The 27,053-nt window shown below is 30.6% G+C and overlaps 1 protein-coding gene across 8 annotated transcripts in view; it reads left to right on the top strand.

Annotated features, from left to right (window-relative positions):
* The window catches only part of LOC143051984 (uncharacterized), a 41,975-nt gene extending 14,922 nt beyond the window's left edge, over positions 1-27,053 (top strand). Inside the window, exons 7-24 of one of the 8 annotated variants that reach the window (XM_076224967.1) lie at positions 1,818-1,912; positions 2,461-2,579; positions 4,325-4,373; positions 4,747-4,846; positions 6,497-6,603; positions 9,310-9,351; positions 9,681-9,749; positions 9,976-10,245; positions 11,208-11,325; positions 11,713-11,847; positions 12,265-12,396; positions 17,111-17,202; positions 17,736-17,837; positions 18,327-18,458; positions 19,678-19,734; positions 19,957-21,397; positions 21,765-23,168; positions 23,470-27,053. In XM_076224967.1, coding sequence (XP_076081082.1) covers positions 1,818-1,912; positions 2,461-2,579; positions 4,325-4,373; positions 4,747-4,846; positions 6,497-6,603; positions 9,310-9,351; positions 9,681-9,749; positions 9,976-10,245; positions 11,208-11,325; positions 11,713-11,847; positions 12,265-12,396; positions 17,111-17,202; positions 17,736-17,837; positions 18,327-18,458; positions 19,678-19,734; positions 19,957-21,397; positions 21,765-23,168; positions 23,470-23,480 — 4,475 coding nt within the window. In that variant the 3' untranslated portion in view covers positions 23,481-27,053. Of the gene's footprint in view, positions 1-1,817; positions 1,913-2,460; positions 2,580-4,324; positions 4,374-4,746; positions 4,847-6,496; positions 6,604-7,071; positions 7,179-9,309; positions 9,352-9,680; positions 9,750-9,975; positions 10,246-11,207; positions 11,326-11,712; positions 11,848-12,264; positions 12,397-17,110; positions 17,203-17,735; positions 17,838-18,326; positions 18,459-19,677; positions 19,735-19,956; positions 21,398-21,764 lie in introns of those variants that run through there. The other 7 variants (XM_076224985.1, XM_076224958.1, XM_076224991.1 and 4 more) reach the window with 7 other exon arrangements.

Below are 27,053 nucleotides of genomic sequence, written 5' to 3'. Positions count from 1 at the left end.
GTGGGCCGTTGGCCCACTCACGGGCTACCTGACACAGAACAGGGCTAGTTGAATATAATTTTTACTAGCCCTTTGGGCTAGTGCCTACAAAAGTTAGTGTCAACCCCTGAAATGGTAAGTGTTTTAGACTGAATCTTAAGATTTGTATTGATTTTTTAAGTGCCTCAAAGTGGTAAGTAAGGATTGAAGCAAAAGATTTTTATTGATATTGCAAGTGACAAGTTAACAGGTCTAAATCTGAAAATATATAGATCTGGCAAATAGTAAGGGATTAGGACTGAAGATAAAGAACATTCAATTCTATTTCATTTCTTCTGATGTAAAGGATGACATCACTGTACTGGGTTTAAGGGGGGCATTCTTTATGTGCTAAGTCAGAATCATACAGAAAGTGTGTAGGGAAGGGGTATAACAAGTTTTTGTGTGTCAAACCCTCCCCTTTACAACAATGTACCTTTGACAGTGATGTTACATCACAACATAAGAACAAACAATAAAAATCAGTTAAAACATTTTTTGTGAAGTAAACATGCCAAGTACAGGGAGTATTTTAAGATATGAAGGAGATATGGGGTAAACATCAATGAGACAACAAGCAACAACAAAAATCAAATAAAAAAGACATCCAGAAATCAAAATTGTGAATTACCTATAGAGGAGTAATATAAATATAAAAAGAAGGTGTGGTATGATTGCCAATGATACAACTCTCAACAAGAGACCAAAATGACACAGAAATTAACTTTATATTGCACTTTATCAGCCATTTTGGGTTTTATTGTAGATAAAAAAAGAACAGTAAAGACAAAAATGATAAGCACAATAAAATTTACAAATATGTCAAAGTACCATGTTGAATGTGGTCAAAATTATCAACTGATTCTCAAAGGAGTTTTGTATAAGCTGTAATTGTTTAAAGCAATCATCAATTATAAAGACTCACAAATAAGCAAACATAACTGATTGCTATAAAAGTAAAATTTATATCAAAATGGATTTTTTTTACCAGGGAAAGCCTGTTTCTTGTAGTATTGAAAACTATGGATGTTGTTATTTAAACAACTTGCCTGTAGTATTTTAAAATTATATGTCTACCCAACATCCACATGATTCATTTTATTTCATTAAAACTAAACAATTTAGAACAACCCATTGAAGAATTTAAAATTAAATTTATAATAAAAAAAATCAGCAAAGTTTAAATTTCCTTAAAATTTCTCCATAAATTATAATTTCAAAAGCTACCATTTATCTGCAAGTCAGAAATATTTATTTCTGAGTTCCATAATAGAGAAGTTGATATTAGTTAGCTCTATATTTTTCTCTACTTTTCAGCTTCCAATTGAAGCCATTACTGGTGACCTCACCTTGTTTTGAGAATGGTTATCCAGAGTTATTTAAATAAATAACCGTATGTAACTAAATACAGCAATAAATATTGGTGTATAGTTGTCATAGGTTATTCTTAAGATGCAGAAAAAACATAAATTTTGTGATTTTTGGTGGGGTTCAACAGCCTTATTATAAAATCTTTAAGTCCTAGTTATTTTTCTTAGTGTTGAAAAAAAGTGACATATAATATGAAAAATCTAGAGAAAACCATTATATTTAAAATGACTTTATATCTATGAAAAAATACAAGGACATCAACTTTTTTCAGCTTTTTTAATTTTCGCTTTTTAATTCCCTTATTTATATTCTGTCAATTAATAAATGTTGTTTTAAAAGCTTGTCATTTCCAAACAGAGCAATGAAAAACCTTAAAGCTTACCTGAAAAGATTAGCAGACTATATTTAGAAATTATTTTATATTTCAGGTGTTGGTCAGGTGGTTTTACAAGTAGCAGCATCGACACCTTGTAAAATGTGTTATGGTATTGAAAAAGCAGAATTTCCAGCTAAATATGCAATGGTTAGTATGTTTATATAAGTAAACCTCTTTAATTAACTATACTCCCACTACAATGGTTGAGTGAATACATGGTTATGTCTTGCTGATTTTCTATCCATCTTTTAATATTCTCTCAGTAACTACAATTAAGGGCTTTTTGAAATTTGAATTCCAGCAAAACGACATGAGTGTGTAGATAAAGGTAATATCATTCGTAAGCTTGCTAGTGGAACTATGAAATCATTGTTAGGTTAGGTATACTACCCTCCTTTAGGTCTAGTCCTACAGACAGACATATATATTGATTATCTGTTGGACTAGTCTACTCTTAAAAGATGGTATTATACCTTACCTTATAAAGATTTCATTGTTCAACTAGAAGCAAGTAAACCAAAGATATTACCTTTACCTACACACTTCAGAGTTTTTGCTGTAAAGCTTCATGTGAGGAAGTTTTTTTTTTCTTGTTCATCACTCATTAACTTCCTGGTTTACTGAATAAGTTAAGCTTGTTAATTATTCATAATAATCAATATGTTTTTTATAACATACAAAATTTGTCTTTATAGACCATGGAAAAAGAGTACAAAAAGTGGATGAAATGGTATGGTAAGAAACATGGTGACTTTTTAATACAGAAAGGAGATTTTCTGGAAGAAGATGTGAAAGAAAAAATCAATAATGCAACGTATGTTTACACTTATGAAATTATACTTCAATAAAGGTTGCACTTTGGTAAATACAGACAAAGCAATTTCACATAGGAACTCCCTTTATGTCTATAGATGATAGTTCAGGCAACGATATTACAACAACTGTTCAGCCATTACATTTAATATACAAGTACGTATTTCCGCCCAAGGCGTCGTCACTGACAATACAACGTCGACAATAGACATGTACAATAGTTGGAACGTTATGTTCCCGCGATAATCTCAACATACTGGGGCCTCGAAAAAGTAAATTATCACAATTTTCTAAAATTCTCAATTGTCCATTGACAAATCATTTCACTGATAAATAACTGTTCATCAATAAATAATATCACTTTGAAATTGTTTCGCGTTGTGTTTTCAAGTAATTGAATTTTTGTACATTTGTAAGTGACAAGTTAAGGTGTACGGCCGACTCATAAGAGTCCCAGAAAGTTTGCCATTCTAAGATAATGCCTGAGAATATTTGAAGCGAAAGTTTGGGTAGGCGGTGACTACTAGCTGACGAAAATGTACTTTGCTGTGTGTTGAACGTATGTCTGGCTTGTACAGACAGGTTCTCAAACGACTGTGCGTTGAGTGGGTTGGCTATGTTGTGCGTTGGAACAAACGGTATAGTTTCTGGATTTAATGTGTTGGTTGTTGTATGTGATTCAATATGACGGGACTGCTGTGCTTGGACATTTTGTATGAACTTACGTATGCGGCGAATCTTCGTTTCCATATCCACTGAATATTCATCTGAATCAATAATCTCATTTTCCACATTTTCCGGTTCTGTTAACTTTAGAATTTGTTCGTTTAAGTCCTCAAACAATGTTTGTTTTTGCACTAGTTTTCCGAGTGTTGCAATAACTTCTTCTTCGTCGAAATTCGAATTCTCTTTTGCTTCATCTAATCTTCGGAATAATCTGGTAACAGCGCTTCTGTTCCCCGATCGGACTGATTTCAGTTTTCAAGCTCTATTGGTCGAGGCACCATAAACATAGATGATAGTTCAGGCAACGATATTACAACAACTGTTCAGCCATTACATTTAATATACAAGTACGTATTTCCGCCCAAGGCGATGTCACTGACAATACGACGTCGACAATAGACATGTACAATAGTTGGACCGTTATGTTCCCGCGATAATCTCAACAATGTCAAAAACTTTGCAACTCTTCTATGAAGTTTATTAAATTTTTGATAAACTTCATAGAAGAGTTGCACAGTTTTTGACATTTTTGTGCATATGAACTTTCCACTATAGAATTAAAATTGTGGAAAGTTCATATGCACTACTATTTTTTAAAGGTCAAAACAAAGGGATGTGGGGCATTTTTTCAATGTTTTTTACAAGGTGCAACCTATAGTAGAGTAAATTGTACTGTGTTGATAGTGAAATTTAAGATTCAAAAATTCTTATGATACTGACCACTATACACAAAGTAAGACTACTTAAATGTTAGTCCTCCTCACAGGACATGCAGTATATAACAACCATAAATAATTTTTTTGCTGATGCTGGATATCAAATACTGACCTGATGTGAAATTTAGAAGAAAAAAAGTCTCACATGCAAATGTGAAGCAACAAGTATAGTTTACAATTCATTATAGTAACAGACACAGATGCTTTGGAAAATGTAATTCTGTTATATAAAGTATCAAATATCTGTATAGTTTGAAGGTTATGGTGCAGAAAGGTTTTAATGACTGATATTATTATGTTTTAGTGTTATTTTTGTAAACAACTTTGCCTTTGGACCTCAAGTTGATCATCAGGTGAGAATGATTAAAATGTTTATATATTTTCATCATATTACTTTCTTCTGTACAACATCATATTTGTTCTTTCTGTCTACAATATTTTTAGAACGATGTTTTGTCTTGCCTCATTGGTAAAAACGTATTTGTTTTCTTTCTTTACTCAAAGTCTGTAACAGAGCTAAAAGTTGTGAGATATTACAGATGTGAAGTATAATTGTCATTAAAAAAAGAATCGCATGATTCACAATTTTATCAATTGATTAATAAATTGATAATTAGGAGTTCAAAAAGCTAAATGCTATTGATAAAGGTATATTCTATAAATATTAATTAATTTTATAGTAGAAAATTATAAATGAACACCAATTGAATGTTTTTTTTATTACAGTTGAAGTTAAGATTTGCCAACATGAAGGAAGGAGCGAAGATAGTTTCATCTAAAGCATTCTGTCCTCTCAATTTCCGTATCACAGATAGAAATCTTAGTGGTAGGTACTAATCAGAGGAAACACTGTATTTCATTATGCAAGTGACAAACATGTCTTCTGGGCGTTTTTTTAATATATATATGTTGGATAATAAAATTATGACAAATTGCAAATATTGCTACTTGAATACATGAATTGTTGCAGTTGTTTCTGGAAAATAAAATTTTGGAAATACATATTCAGCTAAAGAATTGCTATTGAAACTTACAATGTTTTCAAAGGAGAACATATTGATATGAAATAAAATTTACAGACAGTAATTTGAATTTAAAAAATGTTAAATATGAAAAATCAGGACCAACATTTTGTAAATATGAAATGATATAGGGGAGATAATCATTTGCTAGAATAAAAAAAAATCTACAAGATTTGATGAAAACAGAAAAAAATGTTGCCAATGAAATTATAATAATGAATGTACAGCAATTATATAGCACCAATAATTTAAAAAATAGAGTTTGCTCGGAGATTATTTTTTTTAAACTCTTGTGAAAAAAAATTCTTTTAAGGATGTACTTAGGCGAGGTTTTGGAATTTGTGTCAAATGTTCGAACTCCTTGGTGTTTTTCTATACAATACAATATAAAATATTTTGACCCGTAACACCCATTTATTTTTTCATATAAGGTTTATTAGCTCATGAAAGGTCATTTACCAAAATTTTAGAAGATTCTTGATTTTCTTTCTTTGGTTTTGAGACCGAAATAATATCAATGCAAATAAAAGGTAAAAGTCCGAGTCAGCCTTTTCCCGCCATATTTTAAATCTCAAATATCTCGGAAAGGAGGTCCATGACCTATCAATGTTTTTAGCTTATTTTTATCCTTAAAGAGTGCTCTACCTGCTTATAGTATCAATTTTAACTTCTTAATTTATTAATTTTCACCTAACCTCACCTAAGTACATCCTTAAGGTGGATTATATTCATTATATTAATTTTATTCATTTATTCTTTATGGTTTCTTATGAATCTGTTAATGAAGATACAGCTATATTTATGCTGTCAACATTTAAAATAATGCTTCCTAAATGTTGTATAATGAACAATTTTGTTTGCATGATGATTTTAAATGTAGAATAGTCTTCATACATGTACATGCTCTGAAAAGAAGCTCATTTTATAAGCCACATGTCTGTATTTTCCATTTATTTCATAGACATGTGGGTGTTAAAAATTTTTGTCATACAAGTTCTGAAATGTATTTTAGCATCACTTATTTACCATAGGGAAAAGTAGACCTAATCTTCGTGAAACATAAAAAGAATGTTTTTTTTATACTTTTTTATAGCATTCTTCATAAAATAAACTTTTAACTTTTCCCTGACAGATATTTGGATGACAGTTATTTAAATTTTTATATAATATAGATTTTATACTCTTATTATTTTATGTTGCATTAAATGTAAATTAATTTTTCTTCTCACTGATTTAAAGGGATGGGTTACGGAAGTTGCTAATCAGTTAAAATTTCTGTGATTTATTTGGTTTCAAAAATTGACATCAATTAAACCATTTAATTTGTCATCTTGATCATTTTGAACTAGTATCTAGTAGTGATGAATGTTTTTGACAAAGAGTGCTTCCTAGATATCATGTTCATTAACTTTGTTGTTACATTAACCAGCATGTTATGGCCAATCATTTTACAGATATTGGAGCTATAATGCATGTAGAAGAATTGTCTCCTTTACGAGGAGGTGTATCTTGGACCGGCAAACCAGTCATTTATTATCACCATACTATTGATAGGACACTGGTGAGTCAGGAGTAACCTCCCTTTGGAGACCACTGTTATGTTGTTTGATGTTAAAAATCATGTCTCCTGCAAATTTTATAGTACGTCTAAATCAAAGTTTATTAGAAATCATTTAATAAGCATTATGAGAAAATTAAAAAAAAAATATGAGTTTAATTTGCATGTTTAGTTTCAATGAATTGCAATGAATTCTTCCTTAACTTTAGTTTAGTCGAGGTAAAATCTGCAGAAAACATAATTTTAGTTTATGTTATAATCTTAAGAAGTTTTCAGTTTCTCAAGTTTAATTGTGATTTGTAATAATATGGATCAGTTTATTGTTCTACCTAAGTGTAGCAGCAAGCTAATATATCTTTTGTTGATCACAAATGAACATTAAACTTTAAAAACTGAAAGCTTGAGTGTTTGGTTACAGTAAGGTTGTAGCTAGATACGTTGATGGGTCTAAGCTCTTGACTTGCATTACAGACATTGGTACAATAATGCACGTAGCAGAGCTGTCCCCGTTAAGTGGTGCAGTGTCATGGACGGGGAAACCCTTTGCCTACTTTGTACATACAATTGATAGAACATTGGTGAGTACATCGTCACTGTCAATCATTTTCATTATGGTCGGGTAGAAAGTTTCATCTTCATCATGTTCAGGTAGATCAGTATCAATGTTGTGATCATCATCATCATTTATGTTATTACAATTATTATACACACTGTAAACCAACTTATTTTTAAAGATACTTATTTTTGCGTTTAGCCCTTTCTAGCCAATTTCGTTAGGAATTTAATTTCGCGATTTTCAAATTTACATGATGCAGATAAGTAATGAAAACCCCAAGTTTTACATTTTATAAACGATTTATATTCACAATATTTTTACTACTGAAGAAATAATTGCTTTTGAAAATGAGTTTGTTTACAGTATGTATCTGTTTTGATATGCTGTATAAATCAGCTTAGATTTTCTTTGTATAACCTCTTACATATGAAGTTTGTTCTGTTATCAACATTCTTATACATATTTAAAGCAAATGTTTTAAGTGTAGCAAGTGTAACAAGAATAAAAACAGACTACTAAGAATGAACACAATATGACCATATGTTGACCCCAGGTTCAAAGTAACTATTGTCCCTGTTTTAAATATACTAATTCTTCCTGTTGATAGACCTTATTTGAGTATTGTTCCATAAATAGATAGTGTAATTATAAGAAAAAAAGTTTAAACAAAAGACAGAAACATGTAAAACAATACATCTGATGTATGTACATAAATAAGTGTTGAAAATATTGAAGACTTCTATGAAAAATTTGTGGGGCATCGGCCAGTTTTGCACTTTCAAAAATTTCTGGATAATATAACCTTTAGCTACATTACTTATTATACACCAAAAAGAAAAATGAGAAGGAATAAAAATTGTACCTCTCATTTAGAACCTACATACAAATGTGCATAGAAAGAAACTTTTTTGGGGGGTAAAATTGACAAGATATTACTCCTCAAGTTTTAGAATGATTTTTTAGCTCACCTGACCTGAAAGGTCAAGTGAGCTTTTCTCATCACTTGGCATCCGAAGTCCGTCCATCCGTAAACTTTTACAAAAATCTTCTCCTGTGAAACTACTGGGCCAAATTTAACCAAACTTGACCACAATCATCATTTGGGTATCTAGTTAAAAAAATGTATCTGATGACCCAGCCAACCAACCAACCAACCAAGATGGCCGCAATGGCTAAAAATAGAACATAGGGATAACATGTAGATTTTGACTTATATCTCTGAAACCAAAGCATTTAGGGCAAATCTGACATGGGGTTAAATTGTTAAGTAGGGATCTGGCTGCCCTGAAATTTTCAGACACAGCAGACAACCTGTTGTTGGGTTGCTGCCCCCAAATTAGTAATTTTAAGGAAATTTTGCTGTTTTTTGTTATTATCTTGAATATTATTATAGATAGAGATTAACTGTAAACAGCAATAATGTTCAGCAAAGTAAGATCTACAAACAAGTCACATGACAAAAATTGTCAATTGACCCCTTAAGGAGTAATTGCCCTTTATAGTCAATTTTTAACAATTTTTGTTAATTTTTACAAAATATTTTTCAATGTAATAACTGGGCCATTATAGATAGAGATAATTGTAGCAACAAGAATGTTCAGTAAAGTAAGATCTACAAACACATTACTATCACCAAAACACAGTTTTGTCATGAATTTATCTGTGTCCATTGTTTAATATGCGCATAGACCAAGGTGAGTGACACAGGCTCTTGAGAGCCTAGTTAATTGAATAAAAACAATATAGATAAAGACAAATGTATCATCAAGATGTGGTTGTTTGTTAAATGCCAAGACACAGTTGTGAAGTAGTGTGCTAAAGAGAAATAATTAAAAAAGGCATAGCACTTCGGTTACTATTCGTCATCTCATACCTACATTAATATTATTCATAAAGCCAAAGGCCTTGGGCAAATTTTAATGAAATAGCAACCAAGGAAGATGCACTATTAGATCATGTATATTTTTTTATGCAAGTCAATTTAACATGATGAGAAAGTATCATTCAAGTTCTATGGCTGTTCTGAGGTTTGCAACAGAGTGATTTCTCATATATTTTTAGTCATTCATAGCCTCACATTTAATTTACCTTTTCTATTAATTTTAATATACCAATATGACATTATCAGTTATGATATCATAATATCTTTTCAGTTGGAGAAATACTTCCTAAAATTGAAAAATCCTAAGATGAAGGTTAGTATTTAGAACATCAAATTAGAATAAGGGTGTGTTTGATTAAGCTAATGATATTAATTGCTCTCGGATTCAAAAATTTGGTTCCTTACATTATTTGTTGAGCAATGGATGAAATCTGAACCAGGCTTATACTGACATTGTGTCCTTATGAGAGATTAATGTCAATTTTGGGATTAGAATTGTTTTAAAGTTTAAATTTTACGAAAACCCTTTGTCCATGAAGATATCTTCTAAATAAATCAAACAACAAATTTTTAATAGCTTTAATAAATAATGCTCCTTTTGCAAACCCATTTATAACATTGTGTGATGCCAATATTTTATAGGATGATGAAGAAGTAAGAAGAGACAGGAGAGGAAGGTTATTGGAAAAGAAGGTCAATGAAATGAACAAGGTAACAATAGCTTTAAACATTTAAAAAAGTGTAATTGAAAAAAAAAATCAATTGCAGATGTTGAAACTATTTGCTTATAGAATAAAACAATCATAGAGATAAAAAAATATCATGTAGTTTAAAACTATATTCAACTGAAAAACTATTGATTAAAATGAACAGCTGATATGACAATATTGGCAACACCTGTCTTGACTGATTTATTTATAAACAATGTGTTTTACAGGATGAAACAAAGAACGGTGTGATAAAACCCAAGAAAGGAAAAGATAATTGCTCAGCCATCCGTACAATAGACTTTGACAGTAACAGTAATGCCAGTACAATAATTAGTGATACAACAGACGAGAATATCCAGGTACAGGGACCCACAACTCGCCGACAGTGGTCAGAGTTGGTGTCCAAACCTAAATCTGATAGTGCTTCAATGGTGGCCTCCTCTAATGAGGAAGAGGATAGTGTTATAAGTGAGGCAACAACCGGGTCCCTTTCTCAGGTTTGTTGTCCTCGTTTAGAAGTGTTGGTTTACTTGTTGGTTGTTTGTTTTGTTTTCTCTATGTTGGTAGCACTCCTAAAGATATCGTCTACGAACATTTTGGTCTTTTTTTGCAAAATAAGTTTGGGTCCTATCATCCATAACCTTTCCAAGCCTTTGTACACATTGTTAGGAGAAAGTTAATTGGTTTTGATAATGGAAAATTGTTATCATTATAATATTTTTTCTTTAATTAATGGAATTAAATCTTTCAAAAGTTTTGACTCAAATATTCATTTCAATGAAACCTATAGTAATTTAATGTCATGTTTTATACACCATCAATTTGCTGATTTTATTTTTATAAATTGCCTTAATTTGAATATTCTGCCATAGTTAATAAATTCCTTTGAAGAAATTTCATGTTATGCAAGACAGTAGTATAAAATTTATGTCATGTTCAATCGTCCTTAATTTAAATTATTTATTCAAGTCAAAGATTTTTAATGGGTCACCTTAAAGTCCATAAACTATCTGAAATATCTGAATTAACTTCCAAGATCATCTCAATATTGTCCCAAATGAAACTCTTGTTATAAACTATAGATGAAGTAAACAGTTTTCTATTTCATTTGGTTTGTTTGTTTTATTGTCTGGTTTATATGCATGGTGACAGTTTGTTTATTTTAGAGGAGGTTCACATTCATTGCAAATCTTATGCTAATATTATGTTATACTTCATTCAGACAATTTTTCATTTTACACACATTGTGAAAATATTTCCTTTGCTTAGACTTTGATTAAAATTAATTGAATAAGAAATATTTCTATAAATTGGAAACTAAATGTTATAGATTTACTGTAATATTCTATTTTTATATGCGGTAAACACTTTTTAAACATTTTAACTATACAATCTAATATTTTTCAGATAAAACAGACAAATGCTTAGCATTTTATAATGTGTTAAACTTATTTTATAGTCAAACATAGAACTTGATGTTGAGATGGCACAGAAAGTAAAGGAAGAACTAAAGAAAAATGGTACAACAAAAAGGTTACAGAATGGACGTCACAAAAGGAAAAGAGATGTTCCTAATGGTAAATCTTAGCTTTATTGTTCGGAAAAATAACATTTCATTCATAGAAAAATGTTTGGAATTTATTTGTTAGCTTACTTTTTCTAAGACCCATGAAAGTATAAACTAGATATTTTAACTGTTGCTATATTTTCAAATTGCCTGTTTGGTCCTACTGTGGTTTGATTGAATTATAGGAATTATGATCTTAGATCTGTATTTTTAACAAACTTAAACATTTCCAATGATTGGTTTTAAATTTCAGTGATTTGGTTCAGTATGTTAGGGAATCAACAGTCCTGTAATTAAGCTTATACACTATTTAAAGTTAAGAAAATTGACGAAACGACTGGTATTTACATTTTACCCTTTGCCTCAAAGTTTAATTTTATCTATTGTTAATTTCCAGGACGAGCAAAAAGAACAAACTTCTCCACAGCAAAATCGAGAGCTGCAAATAGAAACAAGAAGAAAGAGAAAGTACTTGCATTGGATAGTTTGAATCTATTACATACACACACCCTCATGTCAACATCAAATTCAGGTAAGATACTTGTTTGTCAGTGCTAAGGCACTGTTGAATTGAAAAGGCACATTTTCGTTGTATATTTTTTTTAAATTAAAAAATTGTTCAAAGACTATGATTGCTGCAACTCCTTCATGTCTTAACTTGCAAAGTCAACTATAAAGAATTCCTCTTTTGGTTGTGATACTGTTAATTTTTGTTATGCATTTTGCCTCCAAGATATTTACTTTGACATGTACCTGTTGAAGGTTATTCCATAAAAGTGTGTAATATGCATGGAAATCTTTGTTTTATATTATATGTCAGTTATAGAACTATGATGAGTTAAAATAGTATTTGAGAATGTAATAACTTTTCAGCAATTTGATATGTCCAGAAGACTTGCTTTAGGTTATATTAAAAACAAGAATGAAATGTAAACCTGTTGTTTTTTAGCTTCTCCCGAGAACCAGAAGAACTGGAATGATAGAAGTATGATTGGGGTATCCTCTAGTTGTTTCAAAGCAATGACACAAGATCATACTATATCTAGATTAGAGACAGAGCAGGCCTTACATCAGCTCTTAGGTAAGGCAATTATCTGGTCAAGAAACTTTACTTTTCTTTAACAATTTAACATTAAATAAATTTGATATTTGCAGACTGAAATCCTATTGATTTAAATTGTATCTTTAGAATACGATTTGCTGGACCTACTTGTGTCTAATCCTTTATGTAATACTTGGCAAATAAAATATGTTAAGACTAATCACTCTTGATCAACATATGTTGTTTGGTTGCTGTCTATGAATTGAAGGTTATGCCCCATTTCCTCATTCTCACATTATTGTTAAAATAATAATACGGAGAGAAAAAATATTTGAAAATAAGGAGAAAATGTTGTGTTCAGTCAATGCAACATGAAAGATCTGTTAGCCTTGGTGCAGTTGTTATACCCACAATTAAGTATGATAATAATATAATAATATTTTCTTTATTTAACACAATTAGTTACAATTACTAATCTTGCCTGAGGCCCTCATGCAAGTAAAATAAAAAATAAAAAATAATATTAAGAGAAAAAAAGCAAACATACAACATATAAACACAATTGTATAGACATGATAGTTCAGTTTACATGTACCATGATTAAAACATATAAAACAGTTACAGATTGCATGTAGTAAATAGATATAATATACAAATCATTAAAATCATACATTCTAAAAAAAGAGTAATAGTTGCAATCATCTTAGATTGAATATTGAACTCTCTCAAGTATTGCTTTATAATTTGTTTAAAAGAGTAAGTGTTTCGCACTTTACACATTTCATATTGTAGTCCGTTCCATAAAACTGATCCAGAATAAACAAAAGATTTTTTAAACAGTTCAGTTTTTATACGACCGCAAAAATTTTAATTTTTTGGTCGTATATTGCTATCACGTTGGCGTCGTCGTCGTAGTCGTCATCCGAATACTTTTAGTTTTCGCACTCTAACTTTAGTAAAAGTGAATAGAAATCAATGAAATTTTAACACAAGGTTTATGACCACAAAAGGAAGGTTGGGATTGATTTTGGGAGTTTTGGTCCCAACATTTTAGGAATTAGGGGCCAAAAAGGGCCCAAATAAGCATTTTCTTGGTTTTCGCACTATAACTTTAGTTTAAGTGAATAGAAATCTATGAACTTTTGACACAAGGTTTATGACCACAAAAGGAAGGTTGGGATTGATTTTGGGAGTTTTGGTTCCAAGAGTTTAGGAAATAAGGGCCAAAAAAGGGCCCAAATAAGCATTTTCTTGGTTTTCGCACTATAACTTTAGTATAAGTAAATAGAAATCAATGAAATTTTGACACAAGGTTTATGACCACAAAAGGAAGGTTGGGATTGATTTTGGGAGTTTTGGTTCCAAGAGTTTAGGAAATAAGGGCCAAAAAAGGGCCCAAATCAGCATTTTCTTGGTTTTCGCACTATAACTTTAGTATAAGTAAATAGAAATCAATGAAATTTTAACACAAGGTTTATGACCACAATAGGAAGGTTGGGATTGATTTTTGGAGTTGAGGTCACAACAGTTTATGAATTAGGGGCCAAAAAGGGGCCCAAATAAGCATTATTCTTGGTTTTTGCACCATAACTTTAGTATAAGTAAATAGAAATCTATGAAATTTAAACACAAGGTTTATGACCATAAAAGGAAGGTTGGGTTTGATTTTGGGAGTTTTGGTCCTAACAGTTTAAGAATAAGGGGCCCAAAGGGTCCAAAATTGAACTTTGTGTGATTTCATCAAAAATTGAATAATTGGGGTTCTTTGATATGCCGAATCTAACTATGTATTTAGATTCTTAATTTTTGGTCCCGTTTTCAAATTGGTCTACATTAAGGTCCAAAGGGTCCAAAATTAAACTTATGATTTTAACAAAAATTGAATCCTTGGGGTTCTTTGATATGCTGAATTTAAAAATGTACTTAGATTTTTAATTATTGGCCTAGTTTTCAAGTTGGTCCAAATGGGGGTCCAAAATTAAACTTTGTTTGATTTCATCAAAAATTGAATAAATGGGTTCTTTGATATGCCAAATCTAACTGTGTATGTAGATTCTTAATTTTTGGTCCAGTTTTCAAATTGGTCTACATTAAGGTCCAGAGGGTCCAAAATTAAAATAAGTTTGATTTTAACAAAAATTAAATTCTTGGGCTTATTTGATATGATTTATCTAAATATGTACTTTGATTTTTGATTATGGGCCCAGTTTTCAAGTTGGTCCAAATCAGGATTCCATATCAAGTATTGTCAATAGCAAGAAATTTTCAATTGCACAGTATTGCACAATAGCAAGAAATATCTAATTGCACAATATTGTGCAATAGCAATTAATTTTCAATTGGAGTTATCTTTCTTTGTATAGAATAGTAGTTGATAATATATGTTGAAAATTTGCCAGACATGACTATGATGTCATTTTCTATTTTTATTTGCCAATAACTTTATGTAAATAACTTCATTGGAAATTTGCCAATATAAAATGTTGCTGATGAAGCTTTTTTTCCTTATCTTATCTAAAATGTTTTTAGATAATGTATGTTGGACATTTGCCAGACATGACTATGATGTCATTATCTATTTTTATTTGCCAATAACTTTATGTAAATAACTTCATTGGAAATTTGCCAATATAAAATGTTGCTGATGAAGTTTTTTTTATTGTTTTATACAATAAACAATGTATATTCACTTTTACTACCAACCAATCTTTACCATTCAGTGATATCAAGCACTTTATTTTACATTTTAATATTTTATGATGTATTTAAAAGAGTAGTTATTGTTGCAAACTCCATTAGAAATTTGAATTGATATCAGTTTTGGAAAAAGGGAAACGGGGATGTGAAAAAAAAGAGGGGGGGGGGTTTAAATTTTTCTCATTTCAGATTTCATAAATAAAAAGAAAATTTCTTCAAACATTTTTTTGAGAGGATTAATATTCAACAGCATAGTGAATTGCTCAAAGGCAAAAAAAAACTTTTAAGTTCATTAGACCACATTCGTTCTGTGTCAGAAACCTATGCTGTGTCATGATCAACTATTTAATTTTAGATTTAAAAAGTTTGTAGAAGAAATCTTTAATTGATTTGTAAAATCTTGACATTTGTTTTGTGTAAAAAAAAACCATGTAATGTCAAAAATTTGATCACAATCCAAATTCAGAGCTGTATCACGCTTGAATGTTTTGTCCATACTTGCCCCAACTGTTCAGGGTTCGACCTCTGCGGTCGTATAAAGCTGCGCCCTGCGGAGCACCTGGTTTGGCTTTGGAACTATCAAATTACCTTGAGTAACACCCCTTAAAGCATAAGGATTATTAACAGATATAAGTTGAATCTTTTGAAATAGGTACTGTGGTGCTTCTTTCTGCATACATTTAAATAGCAATAGATATTTGTGGTATTTGATTCTGTTTTCTACTGTCATCCATCCAAGTTTTTTAAATAAGGGGGCTGATGGGGATAATCGGTCTGCATCAAGAATTAATCTTGCTGCTCTTTTTTGAATCTTTAATATTCTTACTATTCCTTCATTTTTACATTCTCCCCAAACAATACAGCAGTAATCGATGAGAGGCAGAATATACCCATTATAATATGCTTTCCTAGCATTAATATCTAAAAATTTCTTTAATTTAGAAAGAAGGTTTTTTTTCTTGATGAAATGTTAGCACAAATTTGATCAATTTGATTTTTCCAGCTAAGTGTGCTGTCAATTTTAACACCATATAATTACATTAGATGTATACTTTATTCTGATTGGCTAATTGCACATCACATGCTATTCCTTTAGCAATTGCATCACTCAATAAAACTTCATTCATGATATCATGTGGTACCACAATAAAGTGCACAGGTGAATTAAATTTAAAAAATGAGAAATTTCATGTTTTCATGATCATAGCTAAAAGATGTAATTATAAGTATTGAATGCTTCTTTTTGTAACTTCATAGGGTTGTAAAAGCGTTGACCGTGCGCACATTTTTAGAATAAAGCGCGCTTCATACAAAATGTACTTCGGTCAATGCTTTGACATCCCAATAAAGTTCCAAAAAGAAGCATTCAATTCTTAAATAATTTCTCACATGATGAATTTTGTAGTGTTTCTGAATTAGTTATAAATTTGGTTGAAAAGTTTGGGTTGATAACTTCTGACTTGTTCCAGTAACCAAACATTTTGTTTTTTTGGTATTGATGAACATATTGTTCAACTTTGCATAAATCTTCTTGAACATCATCATGTAAATATTCTATGCTTTTCCTTGATTTATGGAGAGTAGTATCATCAGCATACAAGTCTGTTTTACAATTTTTAATTCAAAGGGGAAGGTCATTTATAAATAAGACAAATAATAGAGGACCTAGGATAGATCCTTGGGGGACACCAAATTTCACATCTTTTATATTAAGTCATTATTATTATTATGACTTACTCACTCTTGATGTTGATTGATGAAAATTTGAATAAGAAATATTCTAAATTATCATCTCAGATAAACTTAACCATTTATTATCATGCATGTATTTACGTTAATCCCTATTTTACGAAATTTTCCTCTGATCTTACTGACTGATAATTTCCTATATCAGGACAGTAGAGTGAGATGAAAAATGATTGCTAGAAACTAAGGATACATGTGCCGTTGTCAATAAAATTAATAGTTGTCAAATCAAATCTCAATCACATTAAGATGATCAATGATAACCTATAAGTATTTTTTTTTTCTCAGTATTGTTTGTTTTCTATTGTAGAATTGTTTAAGCAGCAATATTCACAGTTTATGTCTTATATGCAGACACCTCAGTATAGAATATCTTTGCAGCAACAAATTGATCAAGAAAGGGTAAATATTTTTACTAAGTTAAATTTTAGGTTTTATATGTTTTGTTGTATTTACAATTTGTAATGTTATTAAGAATGCTTGATTGATTCATCTTGCCATGTTGCCTGTAAATTCAGGGCTAATAAAAGCAATAGTTATGGGGGGAAAAAAAACGTAAGCAGAATTAGATCGTACCATGTTAAGCTGTGCGTAGTCATATAAAAATAAGGTGTGGTAAGATTGCCTATGAAACAACTCTTCACAAAAGACCAAATGACACAGAAATTATCAGTTGTAGGTCACCGTACAGCCTTCAATAATGAGTAGAACCCATCAGTATTACTTATGAAGCTTCCTATAACAAAACATAAACTTGACCATTTCAAAAATGGAAAGTTTATCAATGCAAGATTACATTTGTTCAATTTTTTTTTTACAGAATTGTGTACTATAGTATTACATGTTTTTTTGAAAAGGTAATTGTCAAAATAGACAAAACTTATTTTCTTTCAATGGGTATAAGTTTAAGCTTATTATTATACACTATATTTTAGGAAAAACAACAGAAATTAAAAGCCAAAGTACAGCAGTTAGATAAACATATATCTAGTATACAGAAAGAAAGTGTAGGACATCTACAAGCAAGGTTAAAAGAGGTATGTAATTACACCTAGCCTGCAATACACAGTGGTATTCTTTCTAAAAATAAGATGTGCTATGATTGTTTATGAGACAACTCTCCACCAGGCATAAGTCTTTGTCATGTATTCCATTTCATTGTCCTGGAAGCCCATGTTTCTTTAATAAAAGTGGGGGGTATACTGTTTTACATTCATCCGTTCCATAAATACTTTTCTTTGCATTTTTCTCAAGAACTACAAAACAAGGATATCTGAACTTTGGTTTGAGGTTCATATAAGTCGTCTATACTGTGTGATGCATTTTCAGATTCATCACTCAGCAGCTTCTTTGGTGGGCGAGGGTATCATCAGTGAGCAGTAGCTCACAGTTTCACTTGATGTGTTCTTCTAAAGAGATTCAAGAAAAATCAATTTAATTGGGTTTTTTTTTATTGTTGGATATTTATTTCATTAAAAACAATAAAACAAAGATCCACTTAAATATACAGTATTTCTCTATTTTAGCTTGGTATACAAGCATCAACTCCAGCCGAATTCTTGTTGCAGGCTAAACGTATCGTACTGGAACATAAGGAGTTGGAGGGACAAGTGAGTACCGTAGAACAACAAATTAAACACGTGGAGAAAATAAGTCTGGTACGTCTGTATTTACATTTAGACGTCATCATCATCAGTCATGCATGAATTCATCAAGGAAGAGGTCATCACTCATTTGTCATGCATGAGTAAATACAGAGTATCATCAGGGAAAAACTATGTAAAGATAAAAGAAAATTTAGAAGTCATTGCAAGAAAATTCCTTTATGTTTATTCTATAACATACTTCATTTGCCTTATGACTCCTGTGTTAATTTGGTTTGTAAACAGATGATCCTCTGATAGTTTTCATCAGATTAATATTTATTGTCAAATTTCTGTCTGTATCTGATCTGATTAAAATATAGGACTTGTACCCTGGCTCTGCTGAAAATGATCTGGCAATAATCTATTCTAATTATTGTTCTGGTAATTAACATCAGTCAAACAAATTTCTGCCTCCCAAATTTTTTTAAGATGTGTATTATTACGCCAAAACAAAATGATCTGGAAAGGTCATTAAAACAAAGTAGAATAGTCATCATGAGATCTTGTAGGCAGAACATGGAGACAGGATCTGTATCTTTTTCAGATTGATCAATATCATTCATCTTAAATCTTATTTGTTTACTTCAAATTTCATTAACTTATTCGTATGCAACATAGATAGCAACTTCTCTTTGTTTAATGCAATAAAAAAAGAACATTATTAACATAGAATGTGCCATTTGCTAAACAAAAAGTTCATTCTTCATTTTATTAGATATTGCATTGTATCATTCTTAAGCATGTATATTTTTATAAAACTTTAAGATGAGCAAGGTAAATAATCTACACATTTGAAAGGCATAATTTTTGTCTGTTGAATAAATGAAAAAGGACAGTATTTTACTTTAAAATATGAATATGCAAGTGAGGGGTGGGGATTACAATAAACTTTAGGGGGGACACCATTTCACCTAGTGTATATTATATCAGACACTAATGTATAAGAAAATTAGCTTGTTTACTTCTATATTTGGAAAATTATTAATTAAATTTCATGTATTTTTTGTAAATCTTTAGGAAGACTACTAAGAAGACTTTGATAAGAAAAAGTACAAATAAAAAGTATTTGACATTTGATAAATAAACATGACTTTGCTAAGCATGTGCCAGTTAAAAGGATTTTGAATTGAATACAATAAGATCTTACAGATCTGCTAATAATTTAATATATATTTGCATAAAAATGAGATATTTTGAAACAAATGTTCAATTTATTATAATTATGTTTCAGTTGGATGGTAGTACAAACGTATTGGCAGATAAAACAACGAAACTGAATGGAATTAAGGTATGTTATGGCGCAAGATAAAATTCAATATTTGTTGAAGATTTATTTCAGAAAATCAAGCTTTATATTTTATTATTCATCTATAAGAAGCTTTAGAAATATTGTGAAGTGAAACATAATTAAAAGAAATAAAGGTTGCGTCTTTATATCAATGACACCATTTACATATAAAAATAAAAGAACAGTAATCTTGCATAATTAAATATATTTTGTTTCTTGTAGAATGGCTACCACACCACAGAACCATTACCTGATATCATTATGAAGGAAGTAAATGCATCATATACACAGAAAAGAAAACTGGTCAACAAAGTCAAACAACTAGAGGCTGAAGTTACAGAATTAGAAAAGAAAAACAATAATCTTCAAAAAGAAAATAGGATCAAAGTAGAACAAGAAAATAGAATAAAAGTAGAAGCAGAAAATAAGATAAAAGTGGAGCAAATTAAAATTGAAAAGAAAAATATACAAAAGGCAGCTACTTCAGATAAATCAGGGATTGACATTAAAACAGGGATTCATCCAACCATTACTCAGCCAGCTGCTCAGTATGTCCATACCAAGACTCAGGCATCATCTAATACTCATAGTATCTCAGGAAAAGCCAATCATTCCATTTATATAGAACCTAAGAAGGAAAGGCTACCTACTCCTGGTTCTACTCAGGTCAACATGCCAACATTTAGATCTCTACTTCAAGCAACTGGTGAACAAATGAAAAATCAAGAGGAATCCAAAAGAAAGATTCAAATACTGATGAATCCTAATCCAAAAATAGGATCAAAAGTTAAACCAATAAAACCCAATCCTGTCCAGTTGAATGGGGCACATAAAATTGTTTATTTAGTCAAAGATAACACAGTTCCTGTCATTGGAACAAACAGAACATTACTGAATACAATCAAAGATGCTAATGCACGTCCTTCTCTACCAATTAGTATTCCATTAGATCATCTGCCAAAAGATGAATTACGTGAAAAAATAAAAAACAGTTCAGTGAAACCTGATATCAATGATAGACCAAAACAAGTAATTGATATGGATTCTATGTATTCTCCAATTAGTCGACCAAGTAGTCAGGGCAGTACCACAGATACAGCAGAAGAACCACAGCCACATTACCAACCCGAGCAAAAGATATTTCAACAAAATAAACAGCCGTATCATATCATATACCCAATGGCTTCCAAGCCATCAAATTTCACTGTAAATAACTTTGTAGAGAGTGTAGTCAAAAATGAAATGGGTCGTTCTCCCAAACAGCAGATAATATTTAATGGAGCTAAGAAAGAAAGTCAACCTGTCAATAGTTCACAAAGTGATAAAATTCTAGCCGAAGCATTGTTACAAATGTCAAAAGCACAGAGCAAAGCTCCAACAGGACAACAGTTTCCTTCTTATGTTTCTAAGGTTTATGTTGCACAACAGAACACGAATGTTAACAATAGTGCTGATAATCAGAAATTAAAACGCAAACGATCTGACTTGGCACAAAGTCCAGAGAAAAGAAAAATGCCTTATAAACCAACTGTTAATTCCAGTCCATTAAGTTCCATTCCATCGCTGATGAGTATAGCTACTAGACCGATCGGTATCACAGCCCTTAATTCACCAGAGAAAATATCATCAGAAAAACCTATTGTTCATACTACTAATAATAAAAGTAAGTATAACAAACAGACATTAAATGTAACACTATGTACACTCAGAAAAAAATAACTGCACCAAATATGTTTTTAAATGGCTTTGGAGTAGAGAGGATTGAAAGAAATGGTTTTCATGAAATTTATCTGAATTCTGTGTTGAATGAATAATATGAGTTAACATGTTTTCAGACATTGTGACAAAAGAAACATTTGTGAATAAGTTGGATTTGAGTTAAATAATCAATCAGACTTAAAGGATCATGTGAAGACAATTCAGGCCCAGGTTCCCCCCAAAATTGAGTTCTAGCAATGGTTTTAAATCAATATTCAGATTTTGTGTATAACTTATCTGAACATATTCCAGTATAAACATTATTATTTCAGATAATCTAAAGAGGACACCAACTAATGGTTACACAACAAACGAATTGTGGAAATCTCCAGATAAATTTGATAGATTTGATGCATTAGTTGCACTGGCCTCCTCGGAACTTGGTGGTAATCAAACGCCTCCTATCAAAAAAATATCTCATAAAAAAAATGGACCTAAAACTCCACCCGGCTCTCCACCATGCAAACGTAAATCTAGGAGGAGTAGGTCATCTAGTAGTGATACAAGTTCAAGTAGGTCACGATCTTCAAGTTGTTCTGGATGTAGTTCTCGTAGTCGAAGCAGGAGTTACAGTAGCCGGAGCAGGAGTCGATCTTCAAGTTCTAGTTCCAGTCGTAGTTCTGTCAGTATAAAACGTAGTAATAAAAGTGCATCTGTAAAGACTAGTAATCCAGGGAATGAAGTACCATATTATTCCAATAATACACCTCCTATTGCAATGTCTAACTATATACCTAATAATAATATAATACTCAGCCAACAATTGAATACCGGTGTAAATCATCATCTCAATAACAGTGCATCGTCATTACTTCATCAACAGGCTATAAGTCAACAGCTTAATAATCATGCCACATCATTACTCAACCAGCAGTCAACTAGTAATGGAGCAATAATAAATCAACAATCCAGTGGACCTTTACTGGCAACTCCATCAAATCCTGGTGGACCATTACTGGCCACACCGTCTAACTCTGTTGGATCATATGTTCAAAATGGCTCAAATTATTGTTTGGTTAATAGTAATGCACATTTAAATGGTGGTGGAATGGTCCTCATGGGTGGACCTTCTGGAAATGCACCAATACAGAACACTGTACCTATTTTGCCTGGGACGTCACTACCTAATAATGTTGTACTTCTGTCATTCTCACAACAAAATGGAGGACAAATTGTCAGGACTCCTACACCAACAAACACAGTTCCTGTAGGGAAGAAAAAAATAGTGGAAAAACTTCAACAACCTCCACCTCCTCCCCATGCTCTACTAGGTATTGGTGGTTATAAATCAAAACAACCTAATACATCTCCTCAAAGATTTAACGTACCCGATATGTCTCGTCCACCTCCTAACATGAACTTATCACCAAATACTGCTGGACACAACAAATCTCCAGGACATAGTCCACTAAATGATCAGCGACCCATGTTTATAAACCATCAGGTGATGACACATCCACGTCAGGAAAATTTAGGTCTTCGTCACAGTAGTCCTCATTACAGACCTTTTAATCCAACAGAAATTGGTTTTACTGGTCAACAACATGTGCAATCAGCAAATAAATACCGTCAGAATCTTCCACCTAACCAATTAGGAGATGGTGCAAGATTCACACAAAATCCTAGATTCAACATGACTAACGTTAGACCAAGATTTAACTCCTCAGCACAGCAAGGTAAAGGTTAGGTTTATATGAAATATCCTAGATAAAAGTAGAAAATAGGTCCTCTATTGTCTTTAAAAAAACTCTTTCTTCACATGTATATGATAATTGAGTACCACTTTATTTGGTATCAAGTTTATATGATATTTTTGTATATTGTTAAATGCTTTAAAACTATTATTGCAAAGATGTTTTTCACAATATTTACAATAGATAAGAAATCTGTATATTATTAAGCTCATAGGATGGTGCTCATTTTATATCTTAATAAGAAAATTTTGCAGGTTTGTTTGACCTGTCATTATCTTTTCAGGTTGGCACTGATACAGTTTCCTTAGTAACTGATCATTGGTGTCAAGTTCACTGAAAAACAGTTTCCATAGTAACCAATTTATGATGTCAAGTTTACAGATTAGTGATCACAACGTCTTTCTGTCATCTTTGATGTGCCAAATAAATGAAGATCTTCATATGTCATATTCCTACCATTAATTTAAAAATAGTGTGTAAAATGAATGGTGAAGAAGAACTTGATTAAAGAGCAATTTATGTAAGATGAATAAATGAAGACATTAAATTTCATATGATAAATTAAAATGATCATCATTAAAGCCTTAATACCTGAAAACAGTTAGCAGGTTAATGTTAACGGCCAGTAAAATCCATTTATTTTGATAGAAAAATGGCAAAATTTTGTTCCTTTCATATTTTTGTAATACTTTGACATAATATCAGAATATATTGTGCTGTTGTTTACATTTGCTAAAATATATTTTAAGTAGCCCTTGTTTACATTAGATCATTTAAGTTTACATTACAAAATCAGCGATAAAATAAAATTTGCTCAGTTTACGCTTTAAGAATTAATGCTGTGTTCACATGTAATTCGAATTCGATTCGCATTAATTAATTCGAATTAGTTTAATTCGCATTCGAAACGTTTTACGTCTTAACGTCAATTCTACAATGCGCGTCAAATTAGCTTTACTATCCAAACGACGTTAACTTTTACTTCGTATTGACAAAAGCGTACTTCTAATGCGAATTAGCCAATTTGAATTAGATTCGAATTAAAAAAGAGGAGTGTGTGAACGCAAATAGCGAATTCGATTCGCATTCGATTCGAATTCAATTCGAATTAAACGTACGTGTGAGTGAGGCATAATAATCAGCATCTACTACAGTTTTATGGTTAAATATTATATTTTTGGGGATTGATATTTCTTTAAATAAATATGAATATTATCAGCGGTAAATTTTTTTTTATTAGTTTTTTACATATACATGTATATCAAAAGATATATGACAAAAGTAATACCTTTTTTCAATATTTCCCCTACATTCACTTCTCAAAATATCTATTAATCATTCTTATCCTATCTCTACTGATTTTATGTTTTTTTTGTTTTTTTCATCACTCAGGACTCATTTGTTGTATTGCATGAATTTTTGTTATCCAGCATATGTTGTTATGCTTTTGTTTAAGATGATAGATTCTTGTATATTAAAATTTCATTTATTCAATATTGATAAGATAAGGTCATTAATTTTGTAAAAGTGAAAATGTCATTATAATTTGATAGGCAATTCAAGTTTTTTAAACAGAATGTATTTCGCTTTATTATATTCAGAAATGTTTTAAAAGGATAAACTTTTGTCTATATACTGAACTTTCAACTCATTATGAATTAAGCTTATTTTATCATGTTATAAATAGGAATAAATTTAGTTTTAATTAGGGACAAAATTATTTTTAAGTGTTTACAATAATATGTTTTATAATTTTTGCAATTTTACATATCACATGTGTTTTAGTATGAATTATTTATATACAGCCCATTGCATTGGACTGTTATATTTTGGTGCTGAATTAAATTATATAGCATTGTTTAAGGGAATTGTTTATAGTCTGATGAATTGTTAGTGCTATTGTAAAAAAAAAAAAAAAATGTATTTGTGTTGCAACATGAATTAATTTAAAGCAACCCTCTTATACAATGTTGTTAACAGAAAAATGCAAAGGGCTGTAGTGATTTTTCTATTAACATGTATAGCAATCAGACTTGTTAATTTGAAAATTGATGTGGAATTTGTTGTATGATTGTTTCTGCTATCCCATGTCTTAGCACTATACATGTTAATGGTAAAGTCCCATATGATTTGTTGATTTTTTGCTGTAAAAGTAAATTATTTGAATGCTTCAAATGTACATATGTGTAAGAGTATAGACAGACAATGTAGTTGTGTTTGATGGATTATATAAGGCATTCTGTTGTGGAGTCAACATTGTATGGAAAGAGTGTATGAAAGATTGTTCAACCACATTTGAGTGAAGAAATTAATATCTGTCACAAAAAAAAATCATTCCAAAATAACCCCATTATTTTACAATATAGAAATGGCATGTTCTCATTTTATGCAGAATGAAAATATTGTATCCGCTGGCCAGTCTAAAAATATTATATAGTCTTTTTAGCATGTTTTTTTTTTTTTTTTTTTTTTTTAACTAATTTGAATGTATAACTTGTTTTTAATAAGATATTTTTATTACTTTAATTTTAAAATTTGATCAATTTTGATAGCAAAGTAAAAATAACCTCAAAAAAATTATATCTTGTAAAAAATACATTATGTTCATGTAACATCCTTTTGCATTTTCATTCTATCACAAAATCTTAGCAGAGAGAATTAATACCCATACGTCAGTTGTTTCCAAAATATATATCTTGATAAGATTTGATAACATAAAAAAATACTGATACATGTCTGTGGTATATATTAAGAAAGAAAGTTTCTTTTTTAAATAAATAAATCTGAAGGAAAATAACCATTTTGCACTCACATTACCAGTACATAATTTTTATCTCACTGTAACATATATTTTGGAAGCATATTGGGGGTTTTCCATGTCTAGTAAAAATTGTCTACAGTGTACAATGGGATTGAATGAAAGAACAAAGTTGCTCAGAGAATTCAGGGTTGATTTAACTTATACAGGAAGAAACAGTTAAAACTTGATTTAAAAGTTTTTTCTCTTGCGTTGAAATTTTAATTAAGATAAGAAATAGATTGTTACATTCACCCACAGTTTTTAAAAAGCAGCAAAGAGAAAATTTCAAATTCTTAGATTAACACTTTTCCATAATTGATCATTTTCAGAATTTTTATGTTCATTTTTTAACACAGAAAATATTATTCATCTTTTTTTTCATAATTATTGGGTAAAAGTTGGTAAAGGCAGCAGCTAACTAATTATCGGTGAATAAATAAAATATACTGGTGATACTTGTTGATAATTAGTTTATACGCTTCAGGTTTTATATAAATATATATATATATGATGTATTTAGATAATTTGATTCAGGGCAGCTGAATAATTAGAATTCTATTGGTGTATGCATAGTTTGATGAGCTTGTCACTGTTACATTATTTAAACTGTTAAGCTTCTATCCTGTTCCCTCTGTATTTACTTGTGGGTCTATACTTAACTACATAAAGTCTATACTTAACTTCACAAAGTAAGATTTTCATGTTAAAACTCCTGTATATTTTATGCAGGTAATGTGGGTAATTTATTCTGTTTTCTGTTAAAAACTATAACTTAAATTATAACAGACAAAAGGTAGCCATCAAAACTGACAAAAATCAATAGTAAATTGAATGCTGTATTGATATAGATCCACATACAAATATATAGGAACAGATGATATGGTTTGGATGTGTCATTTTACCTTAGCTTGTTTATTTACCCACTCTAAGTTTGTTATTATAGTCTGTAACTAAAGGGAATTATAGTTGATCATTGTAGATATTTCACTTGTTTAAGTTAATTTTTCCAATATAAGTTGCATCAGTTAATTCAGATCTCATTTCATCAATAAAATTTATAAACTGTC

The sequence above is a fragment of the Mytilus galloprovincialis genome, chromosome 1 (genome assembly GCF_965363235.1).
Source record: "Mytilus galloprovincialis chromosome 1, xbMytGall1.hap1.1, whole genome shotgun sequence".
Classification (NCBI taxonomy): Eukaryota; Metazoa; Mollusca; class Bivalvia; order Mytilida; family Mytilidae; genus Mytilus; species Mytilus galloprovincialis.
This window is presented reverse-complemented; position numbering and strand designations above follow the sequence as displayed.